The sequence below is a fragment of the Aulonocara sp. 'chitande type north' Nkhata Bay genome, linkage group LG1 (genome assembly GCF_057382095.1).
Source record: "Aulonocara sp. 'chitande type north' Nkhata Bay isolate Kocher_YH1m ecotype deep benthic linkage group LG1, A_spYH_male_GT1.1, whole genome shotgun sequence".
Lineage (NCBI taxonomy): Eukaryota > Metazoa > Chordata > Actinopteri > Cichliformes > Cichlidae > Aulonocara > Aulonocara sp. 'chitande type north' Nkhata Bay.
Window position 1 is genome coordinate 4129841 of NC_141344.1, and position 17133 is coordinate 4146973.

The 17133-nt window shown below is 40.9% G+C and overlaps 1 protein-coding gene across 5 annotated transcripts in view; it reads left to right on the plus strand.

Moving 5' to 3' along the window:
• dpy19l3 (dpy-19 like C-mannosyltransferase 3) overlaps nt 1-17133 on the plus strand; it is a 73681-nt gene that overhangs the window by 47964 nt on the left and 8584 nt on the right. For 4 of the 5 annotated variants that reach the window (XM_086301010.1, XM_086301191.1, XM_086300921.1 and 1 more), the window contains 2 exons: nt 5982-6114; nt 16199-16357. In XM_086301010.1, the coding sequence (XP_086157136.1) occupies nt 5982-6114; nt 16199-16357 (292 nt within the window). The remainder of the gene's footprint in view (nt 1-5981; nt 6115-16198; nt 16358-17133) is intronic. The other variant, XM_086301097.1, reaches the window with a different exon arrangement.

Sequence of the window (17133 nt, forward strand, 5' to 3'; positions counted from 1 at the left end):
TCTCTGGGAATGAGGTTGGTAACTCCCAACAATTGTTTCAGACAAGTCAAAAAATATTAAAGCATACATCACTACGTTATTTTTTCATGACCGAATGTGAACAGGCATACATTTGATCCCAAATCTGTAAATGGTTGGAAAAGAAAATATTTTTCTTTCACTTTACCATCATTTATTCTTCAGCATAAGTGAAAATAGAAGCTTTTCTCTGCCTCAGAATTCCTCCAATTTTTTTTTAATTTAATCTACTTTCATGTCTGAGCAGAGAGAGACGCATTCAGTGAGAACCAAACATTCTGCATGTCAGGAATTTCTACCTACTCAATACAACTGATGCAGCGCGGCGCTGATTCACACTGACGCGTCGGTTAATTAGCTCTGCCAATAAAAACTGACACAACAAAACAAAAATGAAGTGATTATATTACAAAATATTAAAGTCAAACAGAAATGCATATACACACATACATGCACTGATCAGGCATAGAATCACTGACAGGTGGTGAATAACGCTGATTATCTCCTCATCATGGCACCTGTTAGTGGGTGGGTGAACATTTTGCCTGATGAATGCATCAGAACATGTCCACAACTCCAGCTCTTGTGGGGCGTTCCCAGTCTGCACTGGTCAGTATCAATCAAAGGTTGTCCAACGAGGGAACAGTGGTGAAGCAGCGACAGAGTCCTGGGTGGCCGAGGCTCGCTGATGCATGTGCGGCGCGAAAAGTGGCTCGTGAGGTCCGATCCAACGCACGAGCTAATAAGAACCAATCAAGGTGCCCATGCTGACCCTTGTCTGCTGCCGAAATGTTACTTTGACACCTACCTAAGCACTGTTGCAAACCACGTACACCCTTTCATGAAAACGGTATTCCCCGATGGCTGTGGCCTCTTTCAGCAGGTTAAAGCATCCTGCCACAAAGCAGAAGTGGTTCAGGAATGGTTTGAAGAGCACAACAACGAGTTTGAGGTGTTGACATGGTCTCCATATTCCTCAGATATCGATCCAATTAATAATCTGTGGAACAAACACGTCTGATCCATGTAGGCCCCCAACTTACAGGATCTGTTGCTAAAATTTGGAGATACCACAAAACACCTTTAAGAGTCTAGTGCAGTCCGCGCCTCGATGGGATGGGCAAAAGGGGATGAATACAATATTAATCAGGAGGGCATAATGCTGGGTCTGATCAGCGTACATGTCTTTGGATTGAGCTTGGTCACACTGGGATCACTGGTTCTGGGTGGGTTTTGCTTGTCATCCCTGTGTCTGCATTGATTATCCCTGGGCACGAGGGTGTACCTCGTCCTCTGCCAGCTGGGATAGACGATTAAGAAAATGGATACATAGATGCACTGCAACAAGATGTTATTCATTGAAGTAGTTTTAATGTTGCTAAGATATCATCTCACTTAAACTCTGGTGGCATGTATCCATCTTTCAAGGTCTTGAGATATTTGTCCCTGAGATTTTTGCCCCGTTTAACACAAATGAGGTGAATGTGAGCCCTGCAGAATAAATTCCAGTCTTAAGAAAACACTTCAGACAATTCAGCTTTGACATCTCTTTCTACAAGTGGTGGAGAATACAGACGAGATGACTAATAATGTGGAGTTTGAGCTACAGAATTTCCTCCTTTTACCCTCACTAAGAGCTGCAGTCTGAATGTAGACTGGCTAATTTGCTTTCATAGGGATGAGGATTATCGCAATAATCCAATGTCAGTCATTTTTATCTTCAGCATTTAGTTAAAACCTGTACAGTCTCACTTATGAACGAAGCATGTTGAAGATGGAGCTGCCAGGATGAAGGAAAAGGGGAAGGTTCATGGATGTGGTGAAGGTGGACATGCAGGGGGTTGATGTGACAGAGGAGGATGCTGGGAGATTGGGGGGGGTCTGCTGTGGCAACCCTTACAGGGGTCATCTGAAGAAGAAGAAGAAGAGTTGCAATTGTTCATCCTGTCCAGACAAAAGCTAAGCTCCTAACTCTGACGGTCCCCAGATAATTCTTGTCCAGTCCTCGTGGGATTCTCTCTCCTTGTTTTGTGGATCTGTGTCATTGTGTTTGTCTAATTAAAACAAATTGCTTGATCCATGCTTAAGAAATATGTGCCACTACTCGTTTGTATATCAGTCTTTCAGCAACAATGTGTGTTTCTGCTCTGTCGGTGTGACTGTATCTTCACTATTCTTTAAATACTCTGCTTCCTCTTACTCTCATTCCCGCTCTTGCTCCCTTAATTGTCTTCCTGTCATCCTCCTCCTTGTCGTGCTTTAAATTGTCTAAATTAGAAGCATTTGGCTTCATCCTTAAATGGGGAAAGTGGTGTCTGTGATCTGTGCTTGTGTGTGTGCGTGTCTTCCTCTGCTTTCTAGCTTATCCAGAGGCAGTTTAGAGACAGAGTCAGAGCGACGTCCCTGATTGAACACTTCTCAATCAGAAGTGAGACCAGCAGAAAATCCATGGCCATCCTGGCATTTATATAAAAACACTTCGAGTCACGTCCTCTGTCTCACTATCACTCATCATCATCATCACTTCCACTCAGTAACTCTTTGTGTGCGGGCGGAGTGTCAGCTGCACTCTCTGCAGGTGGAACATAAGATTTATATAAAAGGCAAGAAAAATTTTTAGGAGTGTTTTGGAAGTTACCAAAGTAATCATCAGAAAAGCAGCTGCTCAGACCCTGCGTGCCCACAGAGGCGCTTTCAGTTCTGCTCAATGCTGAGACCACCGCTGAGGTTCAAAGCTGTGCTGGAAAAAAGTGCGAAGTTACCAAACGCCATGAATTTCCACCAATAATGCAGTGATGCGCAGTCGGTGTGATAAAACAGGCCGTCATCACCTCTTAAAATCTTCATGCAGTGTCGATGTTTGAGCCTACGGTCTTTAAAAATCTGGAGTCTAATCAAAATCATGTCATCAGACATTTGTAATTTAGGGATGTTTAAAAATTATTGTTCAGGTTTATGTCTTTACATTTTCTCTCCTCTTCTGGAAAACTGTAAAAAGAACGAATGCTCAGTGTAACAAAAAGCTGATCCGGTCAGACAAAAGTGGGTTGCGGCTGTGTTGCTGAGCTTTATGTTGAATTTGAATTGTTTGCAAAGAGGTCAAAGAGGGCTTTCAGTCCCTTGTGACTGCGGGTGATAAGTTAATCTGTTCTGAAGGCAAATGATGGCATGACTCTTAAAAAGCCTTTGACAGTTCTCACAAATCTTTATACCAAAATCATAAAAGCACGAGCAGGTGAATTGGTTCAGATATGTTTTTCCAGACAAGGTCGAGACTTTTCTTGGTGTATTAATGTAGTTTTTTTTGCCCTCTCTTTTTTCATGACAGCAGCAAAACCACAGATATAATTCATAGCATTAATAGAACTACTCTCCTGAGGTGCGCCTGCCCATTACTTACTCAGACCTTTTTGTTTTCGTGGTCTTTAGCTCCATCACTACGAATTTCTGAAAGAACTACTTTTAACAACTGGTAAATGTAAAACTGTAGAAAAGTAGCTCGATATCAATAGATTATGTCCAAACCTATTAACATGAAGCTATTTTTGGTCTGACTCAGTTTACAGTTAGGTCATGTGGTGTATGTTAATCCTGATTTTTGATTCATAGTTCGTTGGATTGATTAAATATTCAACTTGAGATTTTAGGGGGCAGGAAACAAACAGGAAGTCAGCCCGTTGTCTCCACCAACTTAAAGCAAACTGACTCTTTAGAAGCCAAATCCTCAGCTAGCTGGTAACTTCTCTCTGGTGCTGGTGGGCAGGAAGAGTATAGCTGAGCGACAGCTCCCTGCTGTGGTGGTAAACAAGGCTGGTAAGAAGAAGCTAAAATGCTTGTCAAGCTGTTAGAAACTGCATTCGAGTGACAATCGAGATCATTATCTTCTTAATGGTGCTCTAGAATTTGAGCAACAGGTACTAATGAACACGCTCAAATACACGTTTAAGCACACAAAGAGAAAATAGAAGCAAGGCAGGATCTGTGCTTGGCCACAGTAGAGAGTCTCTTTCAGCCAAGAACATCATTATTTCATTTTTATAATGTCAAAGGGTTCCTGGCTGTTCCTTTCTGCCATTTACATAAAAGAATATAAACATCAAATTAAATGTAATCAACATGGAAGGAAAGAAAATGTTGGCTTAAAGGCAGCAAAGAAGCAAAATGGACAGAAAGGACAACGACGCGTTCCTGCTGAAGGTCAGGAGGCCAAAGCATCAACCCACACGTCCACCTTGGAACATGTTTGAATACCCTCCACTCCGCTCCGCCTACGAGACTCATGCATATGTGCACATCCACATGAGAAACAGTCAGCCGGTCATTACGGTGCTACACGCGTACAGTATATACTGTACAGAGAGCTTGCAGTGCGCACAGCGTTCTCAGCATTCTTCAGTTTTCTTTGGTGAATTCATTTCAGGAAAAGTTAAAGTCACAAATGTTGATGTTCTTTAGTCTTAAACATTTAATTGAAAGAACAAAAAAAGTAACCTTCAATCTGCACTTACTAAACATTAATGACGAGTCAGAAACTGACATCTCTGATCTCCAAAGGTAACTCCAGACTTTTTAGATGCTTCTTTTCCATGGAAGCTTCAGGTCTGCAGGCCTCTTCAGGACCATTTTCATTCTTATTTCAGCTCTGATGCCACCATTCATTAAATTTTATTAGATTCAGTTCAAGAAAAAAACCTTCACAAGCAGATGCTCAAAGAAAGGTGCTTTTGGGTTTAAGGATTTGCACAACTAGTAAACTAGACTATTAAAATGTTTGAACCAGAAATATTGGTCTTTAAACCCAGGGACTGAACTAATGCATGAATGCTGTCAACTGTTGGGTCGCACATAACCACTCCACCACAGCAGTGAGCAACCACAGGCTGCGCAGGTGTGCAGGCTTTAACCTGCAGGGAAATGAGGCACTGCTAGCACTGCTAACTTTAGCCTCAACTGACATTGTGTTTGTGTTCATAAATGGCTCAAACGGCCACATATTTCGGTGAGATTTGTCAAAGAATATGATTTTCAGCTTTGAAATGCACATATGAAATTTGCACAGATAATGCAGATAATAATTATCTGTTCAATTTGGGAACTTCATACTTTTTACACTATTTAATTCGTCTACTTTTCCTTATGTAAACGAGCAGTAAATTTGTCTCTTGGAACATCTCGAGCTCATATTTAGGACTCTTGCTGTGAGGTGACAGTGCTAACCACTTAACACAGATAATAAGCGCTGAGAGGTTTGTCTTACTTCTTATGGCTGCCGTCTGCCTAGTTTATCATAAAAGCCTAATTGGTGAAGTTCCACTGTAGTGGGTGTCGTTCCCTGGTCCTTCCATCTCTGCACTGAAACTTTTAAATGTCTTTCTGAGTGATACATGCACAGCGGTGTTGATCTGTCTGCCACAATAGCACTGCAGTCAATTTGATGTTTATCTGGAGAATTATTAATGCAACCAGGATGTACCTGACCACAGTTTGCAGGGGCACAGCAAAAGATTTGAATACACACACATTTTCATGCACGCACACAACAAACTAAGTTGTATTAACACGTTAACACGCCACAGCTTTACAAAGCTCGTCCTTGGCGATGTAGAGTTTTCCGTAGCACTGTAACTGCACATCATTTGGCATCTTTTTCTAATTTAATTCATCCGTCTCTGAAAGAAACTTTTAAATGCCATCAGTAGTATGTTCCAATTATTGCAGCAGCTCAAAAGGCAAAAACCTGTGCAGTGAATAACAACAGGAGACCATAAAATAAAGTAAAATTCAATCAAACTTTTCTGATGACTCGATGTTTGTGTGGATAGCCTAAAAACTTTTTCCATCTCTCTGTTGCTTTAACTTCTAAACATATACTGTATTATATTAGCCTAGTCATGCAATATACTATGAAAATGTTTAGAAAGGTGACTGATTTGTCTGTCTCGTTTCTCTGTGTTTGTCCACAGCACAAAGACACCCAAACAGGCAGTATTTGCTGGAAGCATGCAGCTCCTGGCGGGTATCAAGCTGTGCACAGGCAGAGTTCTCACCAACCACCCCCATTATGAAGATAAAGACCTGCGGGAGCGGACCAGACAGGTACTGTAGGCTGCAATAAAACGAAACTGCCAGAGGGGCTGCAAGATAACACGAACACAATAAATGGAAAATCTGAAGTAAATTGATGGTAATTACAGTGTCAGCTTCATAACACCGAGTCAGGTGGATTTGAATGCCAATTAGCTGCTTGGATTCGCTTTAAGAATAATCACAGCTGTAATATTTGTGTTTTGAAAGAGGTGTGAGATCTGACAAAGCTTTACGAGCCAGTGATATCTTTTAAAGCGGAATTCAGTTCACTTCAGTGGATATTCATCAGTTCACAACGGCAATTTTCTCAAAATGTCTTGTGTTGTAAAGATTCTACCTGGAGTCTTTGTTTTTATTCATTTTCACAATTAAACAGAATGGTCGAGAAAAAGAAAAACCCCACTTCTTCCACCTCACGCGATCAAGTCTGTTTCAGAGGCTAAATAACGGTGCGATTTCTCCCACCTTTTCTCTCCCACTTTTGTTTTGAAGTCTTATGCATATGTCAGCTCTTCCCAGTGTGTAGATTGTTAACACTTGTAATAACCAAGTTATTGTGTGGCGATGCTTCTAGAGCCAACGCTTAGTCATGGCTTTTTTGTTCGCTGCCAGTAGGACCTTTAAAAGATATTTGTCTGTGTGATGTAATTCATCTGGAAAGCGTCCAGGGTAAAGACATGTAAAGTTAGAAAATGCAGAAATGTGACCGTGATCTGCCGTCTTTTCTCCATCTTCTCTCCAGCACACCGGTTGAGTTCCAGTTAATTTAGATTTCAGTTTAAGAGTAACAAAGAAGTCCCTCCACGTCCAGTTATTACTTGTTACTTAGGTATCACAAAGGTATCACATGCTCTGTGTTATCCTTGCTCAAAGAAATGATAGTTGTTTTGTTTTTTAACCTTTGGGTCTTTCTGGAATTATATACATCAATAACTATCTGAATATTATCTGACAGTTCTTGTTCTTACAAATATAATCACAGATTTGTAAGTATCTGTGAAAGTCCCGCTCATATAGCTGAGTTTGTGTGTTAGTGCTGTTACTGTGTGGCTTCCCAGAGACATGGGTCACGTTAGTACACAAACGCTGTTTGTGCGAAACTGGTGAAATATTCACATCTCGCCCAATGTCAACGCACCTCGACCCTGAAATGGATACACAGTTAAGGAAATGGATGAGTGACAACTTTGGGTCATCTGTAATGGAATGTATAATAATAATGTATACTTTATTAATCCCTGTAGGGAAATTACTCTGCATTTAACCCATTCACTCAGTGAAGCAGTGGGCAGCCCACTAAGCAGGCGCCCGGGGAGCAGTGTGTACGGACAGTACCTTGCTCAGGGGTACCTCAGGATAGCCGTTCAGTGGATTCAAACCCCCGACCTTCCAATCAAGGGGTGACCACTCTACCTGCTGAGCTATCCCTACCCTTGTTCATTGAAATGGTGCACTAGGCTCATTGTGGGTAGGTAAGGGGAAAAAACGAGCAGTTGAAACTCAAGTTTAAAATTTATATGTACAATTAGAAAAACAGTTTTTTGTTTCTGTCATGGAACATAATACAAGGCTCTAGAGTGCGACCAATGTGGTCGCAAATACGACCAAATTTTTCAGTGGTGCGACTAAAAAAAAAAATTTGGTTGCACCTGTGCGACCAACTGTTCGGGTAGCGAAAAAAAAAAAAAAAATCTGCAGCCTTCCCTGTGGTCAACAACAGACACACATTTTGCCCCTATCGTGGACTAAACCAATCAGAGATAGTAAGGGGCGGGACCTCTATGATTGGCCGTGGTCCAGTTGAAAGTGCAGGTGGAAGTGGGAGGTGAGTAGCTTGAATAAAGCGATATCAATTCATTAAATCCTGAATCGACTTTTAAATATAACTGTGTTTTGCCAGAAACGCCAGATTCTCAGATTAAAGCTCACAAAACCATTTCAAAAACAACCAAACAGCAAATGAGAGCAGGTACACGGATTCCACACAAAGACGTAAACACAGACCCGACGCATCAGAATCAGCTTTGTCTTTCTTGGCTTTCTCACCCGACGGCCCGTAGACGGACACGCTGTCGGAGCTTAGCGGTTCTGATGCGTCCGGTCCGCGCTGTGTTTACGTCTTTTTGCACTGATTCTGAGCTGCAGGTTTTGTCTCTCCAACCAAAATCCACCGAGCCAGCAGCAAAAGAAGCAGCAAACTGCGCTTCACATTTGATCAATGTCATCATGAATTTTACTGTTTTGCTTCCACGACTATTAAAATCACACTTTATGCACAGCTAGCTCTCTCTCTCTCTCTCTCTCTGTACTTCAAGAACAGTTTCCCGTCTCCAATCTCTGTTTTCTGTATTATTCATTCGCTTATTACCCACCAGTCTACCGTTGTTTACAGCGCTGTGGCTGCTGTCTTTTTCTTTTTCTTTTTTTCACTTAAATGACTTCGGACAAGAAAGCCTGTTTTTTCTGTTGTTCAATACTGAAGAAATTTAAACTTTATATGCAGAACAATATTTTTAAGGTTATCTGCTATAAAAAGCCAGACCAGGAAAATCTCCTTCATGTTTTTCTGTGTTTTATTCTCAGTTACTTTCACACAAAGGCATCTGCTGTGATGTTCACAATTCTGATGAAGTCAGTACTGATAAATGATCAGAATTATAATATTTCTGACTGTCTGAGGCCAAGTTGAATCGAATCGGGACTTTGAAAACCGGAATCGAATGGATTATAGAAATCAGTGATGATACCCAGCCCTAGTGAGCCGCCTAGGCACGACAGACGTGGATGTAGCTGTAATAGGAAAAGAACTATTGCTAACTTTTCTGTTAAGGCCTGATCCTTCTGAAATTCATAGCCAGTGCTCTGACACGGTGTCATCAATCTTTGAATGCTGAAAAAGCACAGTGTATCCAGAAAAACACATTATATTATGTAAATTATTATAAAATTTGTGTGCGCCTAACTTTTTAAAGTTAGGCATACCGGTACGCCCATGGCAAAAAGTTAGTCTAGAGCCCTGTAATAGCTTTGTGTTGAGGGTAGGGCTGTGCGATATGACCGAAATCTCATATCCCGATATAAGAATTCTATCATCACGATAACGATATAAATCACAAAAATGTAAAAACAGGCGCTTGTCCGTCTGTAGTGTGGTTATATAAAATATAAGAGAAAGAGAGAACTTTAAGAAATGAATATAGCCACTACAGTGACCATCAAAACAATGAAAAAATATTGCCGTAAACAGCTTATTTTGCGACACCGCAAAACAAACGATAGCGTAAAATGAAACGATAGACATTTTTATATCGTCATCCGATATATATATGGTTATATCGAACAGCCCTAGTTGCTGGGTAGAACCAACCTGCTCACACTCAGATGCTGGACTGCTTTCACATCAGTCAGGAAGGGCTGCTGTGCAGATGCATCTATTGCTTTGTAGTTCTCAGTGCACAAATGCTCAACTAACCCCAGTCAGTGTGGATTCCTTTTTTTCTTTGCTTCTTGTAAACGTGCGAAGTGAAACAATTTAATTCTATAATGAAAACCCATTACCCCTCCAGACCCCCTCCCCTCCCCCCCCCCCCCCCCCCCCCCCCTCTATTTTTTTTTCTAGCATTTTTTTTGTCCCTCACTTTTTTGGGGGGTCCAAAATGGCATTAATACACCATTTGCGTGAATGTGTGCGTGAATGGGTGGATGACTGGATATGTAAAGTGCTTTGGGGTCCTTAGGGACTGGTAAAGCGCTATATAAATACAGGCCATTTACCATTTAAAGTTATTTTCAAACACTAGAAAAAATATTGAAAACCTCATTGTGTGCAACCTTCCTTATCTGCTTTTAAATCACGTCTTAAAACACGTCTATTTACCTTTCAGCACAGCAGGACTGCCTCTTAATATGCTTGTTATTAATTGTATTTAATTTTAAGATATTCTAATGTAATTTAAGCTGTTTTCTCTTTACTTTGTATTTGTAGCTCTTTGGCCAACATTGTAAAGTGCGTTATAAATAAAGATGCTATGCTATATATTTTTCAGTTTTGGTAATTTGCATTTTGAATTATGTTCTTTAAAAATCCAAAAAATGAACAGTGAAACTGGAAATGAAGTGAACTGAGATATTTTTGTGTTACCAGCCACAGTCCACAGTTAGACTAAAGCCACAGTAACTGAGTGCGAGTGTAGCTGCACACCATTTATTGCATTTTCTTTGTTTTGATTCAATTTTATTTAAGTAATATTTAACCTTTTATACATTATTTTGGTGCCGCAGTCAGTGTCAGAATTTTCAGGCTATTTCCAGATCTCGTGGTTGCGTTTTTCCCGCCCTCCTCTACACAGTGAAATCTGTTTTGTACAACATCCCCACCCATCCATCTCACTCAGCTCTGTGCTAATGTCTTGCGTGAGAGACCAGGGAATTGTCTGTAGATGGGGGCCATTGACCTGCAGTGATTGTCTGAATGAATATGGGATCAGAAGATGCACTGAGTACATTGTGCATCCATTACAGTGGGATGAATGGTAACGTAGGAAAAATGGAGCCTAAAAGTGCTGTGTTCCAGTAAAGGAGAGATGAATGGTGGCGCATGTACTGAGTGCATATTAGTATTGTAATGTATGTGAGGAATGCTGCGGAGGCATTGTTTTCTTTTTCCCTTTTTCCGTGAATGTTTTTTTTTCCTGCTGAAATCAGGTTTAAAGCAGCAAAGGCAGCGTTTCACTTTACTTCTGTGTATTATTCATGAATTCTCATTGTATTGTGTTTTCATTAGTATATTTTTCCCTTTGGCCTGTTATTACATGCCCTGCCAATGCACTTAAATAACTGGTTGTCACTCCCATATTGACTGAATTCAGACAGTGAAATAGAAAACATGACAAATATCACTTTTTCCCAAACATGCTGCAAACCACATGCAGCTAATGACCAAACACAATGGAGAATTACCTTTATTATGACTTTTTTTTCTGCTTCTGCATGCGGTGTGTCTTCTTTGCAATGAGCGGAAAGTAATGTGTGGGTCATTTCTCGGGTAGCTGAGCCTGTGATTTGCCTCCCAGCGGGAAGTCAGCCATGCTGAGCCGCTGGCGAGGCTCGAGCCTAGTATGGAGCTCATTAATGGACCACGACACTGGTTCAGGCCTACTGGGCTTTATCTGTGTCCAGCTATCTTTATGAGGACCAGGCTGAGTTTTAGACCACTGGAGTGAGTATATTTTGGAAGAGTGAAGACATTTTGGTCCTTATCAAAAGGCTGTTTTAGGGTTAAGACTCTGTTTTGGGATTAGAGTTTGTTTAGGTTTAGGTAAGGTGTTAGAAGTGAATGTCCTCATGAAGACAGCTGTGCAAACGTGGCTCTGTTTTCTTTGTTATTATGGAAGAAAACTGCATAAATGTCTTTTAAAACATGGTCCCACTTCTTGTGTAAGATAAATGTCACTGCAACATTATTCATTAATGGACAACAAGTATAGATATTCCCATCACCTGCTGTAGTCCGTTCTATATTAATTTGCATACCTATAGTATTGTGCAAAAGTCTTGAGCCACCCCTCAAGTCTTTGTATTTTACTAGAAAAATGGGATAAAGAGTTTTATAGTGATTTATCGTAACATGGCAAAATACTGGAAACAGTATATAAAGCAAAACAGAGTTTATGCAATACTAACGACCACCTTTACCTTTAAGACAGACAAACTCTCTTAGGCGAGCTCTCTTGTAATTCCTTTAAGTACTCTTCAGAAATAGTAGACATGGACATCCAGAGCTTTTCTTTGGATGTTTCTGCCCTTTTTCCCGTTCTCGGTCAAGAGGATCCCACAGTGCTTCGGTGATGTTGAGGAGGTCAGTCCATGACTGATGATGTTTATCTGTGTGTTTTCTGTCCGGATATGCTTTTGCTGAATTGGCAGCTGAAAATGAAGCCTTTGCCTTGCATGCTTGCTTTCAGTTTCAGCAATCTGATGGTCCTTCTCTGTGTTCATAAGTTTGACAAGATGCACAACATCACTGACTAAAATCCAGAACCTGTAGACACTCACTGTGGTGTCTCTTTCCTCAGATGCTGTTCATCTGTTGTAGATAGTCTTTTAGGTCTGCCACGTCTTCTTTTGTCCTCTTAATTGGGAATTTTTGGGAATCACCTTTTTTGTACAAAAAAAACTGTACAGAGTGTATTCTTTAACAAATCTGAGCTGATGGGGCGATACTGATTTTGACTTAGTTCTCACACAAAAACATTTTTAGGAAAAGCAAGTTTCAGTCTCTTTTTCCAGACATGTCAGTGGAAATAAAAAGCAATAAAATCTATTATGTGGTTGCTGCAGGATAAAGAACGAGCTAATGAGATTTGAGGGGGTCCTTTTATATAGCCATAGTTTTTCTTTCTTTACAGCACACAATGGTAGGTAGTCCACTAATGAGAAGGTCAGTGGTTTGATCTCCAGCATCCTCAGCCTGCATGTTCAAGTAACCACGGGCAACATCCTAAACTATGTGATGGATGTAGTTTGGAGAGTAAAGTACGGTGGCCCTGAGAGGCCAAACGGACTGCAACTTCAGAAAACAGCATTTTTTTCTTTTTGCAGCATTTTTCTTTTTGCAAGTGTTTTCTGAAGTTGCAGTCCGTTTGGCCTCTCAGGGCCACCGTAGTAAAGCACTTTAAGCGGTCAATAAGGACAGAAGAGGCTTTCTATAAGTGCGGTTCGTTTACGGATTACTTCTGAATTCATGCAATACATCATCAATAAAGAGCGAGCAGGTGCCACAGCCAGCAGCACACCACCAACCATGACATGACCTCCATGTTTCACAGATATACTGATGGGATTTCCATGTGTACTCACTGCTTTTCATACACACTTTGGGGTTTCCTTTACCTTTTGTAAACTTTTTTGTTTAATTTGTCTTTGAAGTTACTCTTAATAGCAAATTCCAGTCTGAGGCTACGTCCACACGTACCCGGGTATTTTTGAAAACGCAGGTTTTTCTATGCATTTGCACCTTTCGTCCACACGTAAACGGCGTTTTTGGTCACTGAAAACAGAGATTTTTAAAAACTCCGGCCAGGGTGGAGATTTTTGAAAACTCAGTTTTTGCATTTACGTGTGGACGAGAAAAACGCAGAAAATGCAGCGTCAAAGGTGTGCGCCTTTTTTGACGTCACACTGTGCGCCACGTTATTGTTTCGGTGAAATGAATTTCTACAATACTGTTACTGTTACTTGTACTCTCTGCAGTGTTTAAATGCTTACATACACACACAGTTACTGTCCCTCCACACATATGACTCGGTTCTGCTTCTATGCCCCAGCTTTGTTTACTTTTTCCCACTGAGGCTTCTAGACTTCTGATTGGCCAACATTTCTGTGCGGTTAGGAATATATCGCCACCTGTTGCTTTGGCATGTTCATAGCAGCATTTTCCTTCATTTCTGCCTTTATGTGTGGACGGGATTATTTTTTAAAACGAAAACGTAAAATCTCCGTTTTTAAAAATACCCGTGTACGTGTGGACGTAGTGTTTCCTTTTATACAATCTACATATAACCTCAAGCTGCTCGGGAACTTCCTATGATGCTTCGAGAACTTTGTCATCCCCATGTGTTGCTATCCTGTATATTTGTCTACCCTCTCCTCAACTTCCTCCCCACAAATGCTTACTGCTAAGGGATCATCTTACTGTTGGGGTTCTCTTTTCTAATATTCTGGGGTCTTAAAGATTTACAGCACTCAGAGAAAGCCGCTGTGAACTGGTGCTATAGCCATAAAACAGAATTGAAATTTCATCATTTGACAGAAATTGGTTTATTTTTCTCTTTTATGACCATCTGGTTGGAAAATTGTATTACATCTAAGTAAATTAAACCTCAATTAGGAAAACTTGATTTTATTATAACCCTTTTGTTAAACCATTTTAAAGTCAAACATGTCTTTTTTTTCTTCAGAGAAATCCACACTGCTGTAGTCGATTATATCCTTTTGTCGTGTTGTTACAATAGCTTCGTTTTTGCTCACACATGAGCTGCTTTTCAGTCATAATCAGTTCTGTGGTCTTTGCATCGTGTTCGCCTTCTGGCTCCTATTGCAATCTCAACAGATAATAGTGCACAATTCAGTTCACTTTATGTGCAGCAATTCATAACTGACTTCATGTCAGTGCACTTTAAATCATGAGGGCAGCCCCGGACAATAGTAGGGCTCAATCAGCAGAACAGAGCCGTTTCAAACATTAAAATGCATTCGAAGACCAATAAAGGAAGGTTGATTGCTTCTTTATTTTAATTTATTTTACACTTCTGATAAAATTCTGCGACTTAGATACTTCAAGAATCTTTTGGCACCCACTAAGAGGTTTTAGGACTGCAGTTGTTGATCATAAGGGTTCCATCCTCATTACTTTCTTACATACATCTTGATCCACAGAAAAGCTCTCGTGCAGTCAACGTAAAAAGTTGCCACGACTCCACTTAGTCAAGCAAAATGGTCGACGCCATTTTTGACACCACAGGGGAAAACGACAAAAAAATGAAGAGGCATCTCTTCTTTAAAAACTGGAGATGAGACCAGTATTGGTCTATATTCAGCTACAGCCCTGATTATTTCCTGAGTGTCTGGTGACTTGGCATCATGTTTTCATAGCTGATCAAATGGAGCTTGTAGGGTTGGCATCAGCGGACTTTCACTCAGCACCAATCTGTGAGTTCAAGAGAAACGATTAACGTTTTCTTCTGTTAACACTGCCCTCTGGCAAGACATTGGTTTGATATCGACCCCCTCCCCGTCTGAACTGTCCAGACTGCGTTAGCTTGGTAGGTTGCAGGTGTTTGCAGGCTACAGCTACGTGAAAGACTCCTTGAATTCGTTTGTGGTTCAGACAGAGGAAGAAAAGTCAAGAAAAAATCAGCAGCTATTTAGATTCAGTTTTGTTAGTTGACTTCTTTATTTACTCGAGCGGAATACACATTTTTGTTTATCAAATGCTCGAATATAAAATGCTTACTGACACTCTGCCTGCAAAACCTGCTGGGGTTTTACAATAATGCTGCCAGGACTTTGTCCGCCAGGCCGTGCAGTGCTTTACTTCATCTCAGTGACACAGTGTGGTTCAGTGAATTGTTCTAAGCTGGTTATTTACAGCAGTTGACATATATATATATATATTTTTAAAATACACTGAGAGCTGGATCAGTTAAATATTGATTTGGAGCTTTTCATGAGATCATCTCGAGAGGATAAACTGTGACAATGATACTACGCTGTAGTACTTTTAGAGTCATCCCTCACTTAGTATCAGATTCTGACAGTTCTTGACTATTTTTAATATCTAATATTTAGTTGTCACTTTATTTCCATTGTGATTTTCCACCATATTTCATCACCAGCCACAGAAGGGCTCTCCAAATGGCTCCAGTGAACGCTCGTCATTTTTGCATCATCGCCGACAGATTTAGGCTCGTTTGCAAAGGAAGATGCTCATGCTTGTGTCATTGTGGTTAATCACTGAAAGCACAATGTAGTGAGTATATTTGATATTCACCATTAAGATGATCCAAAAACACCAACAAACAAACTAAAACAGCACTTAGTGGTTAAATTAGTGTGATTTCAGTCACAGGTGAGATTCAGTTGGATTGATGCTTTTTTTACAGCTTATTTGAACCTTTCTAAAAGTTGCTGTTTCACTGTGTTTTACAATAAATCAGCTCTTAGCCAGTTTTTGCAGTATTTATGGGCTGCATAATTTGTCCATTTAAATCTTTTGCCTGCTACAAATAAAAGATGAACCATGAGAGTTTTCCTGGAAGCTGGGATTTATGTTTTCAGCTTTAGTTCTTGTTCCCCTGCGGGTTTTGTTTGAGTCATAATTGTTTTCATTCTATTTTTTTTGTTTTTCAAAGTAAACGTTTCCTAATTGGAATAAACCAAGTTTCATAAAGTGTAATTCAGAAAACAAATGTGTGTCGGGTAATTGAGTTCCAGGGGAGAAGTTTTCCCCTCCCAGCAATATCAAGTTAATATTGGCTTCCTTTCAGGAAATACTTATATGTGTGTGTGTGTGTGTGTGTGTGTGTGAGAACAGGTGTATCAAGTGTACGCTCGCCGCTCCCCAGAGGAAGTATACGATATCCTGAAGGCTATTGGGGCCGACTATGTGGTGTTGGAAAACAGCATCTGCTATGAGCGGAGGCACAGGCGGGGCTGCAGACTGCGGGACCTGCTCGACCTGGCCAACGGACATGTGGGTGGCTTTCATTTAATGTGACTCACTGTGTGTGTGTGTGTGTGTGTGTGTGTGTGTGTCAGCATGCGCCGTCCCCTCTGCCGACTCCTGCGACTCGGTGAAAGCTCTCAGCCTCTGCAGACAGATCAATAGTCCCACTTCTTATCTGCGCGTCACTGTCTCTCACTCTTTTGCCGCCGCTCACCCCCACTCCCCCAGACTCTTTATTTTGATGTCAGATGCGGCTCGCCGGCTATTTGGATTACCAGAAGCGAGGCGAGCTTCGGTCTGACCCAGCATCGTGTAAGACACATGAAACGCAGAGTCGGGGTGTGCTCGCAACGCCGTAAATGTCACGCAGCGTACACAACATCTGACATCTAGACAGCTTTATTGAAGGAATGCTGGATTTACGTCTCTTTCTGTCTGTCCTTCGCTTCCTCTCATACTTTCTTTTATTTAGCTCTTACTTTTTTTTTATCACCTCTGGTCTTTCTGTCTGCCTGCTTTTGTTTTTCCTTCTTTGCATCTTTTCATCTTTTTTTTGCTTTCGTTTTTAAGGATGCCTTCCTTTTTTTCCTGCTCAGTGATCCAGTGCTTTCCCTGTAACACCCCGAGTGTTAATGACTATAACAAACTATAAAATGTGATGGTTCTCCTGGAAACTTTAAGTTTTGCCTGTTTGTATCTTTACTGTACACACCAGGCAGCCACCACATTAAAATCTCCCCGTGTGCCATCAAGACATTTCAAACTCACCGGGCCAAAGCCACATGACCTGTGGGGCGTCGTTT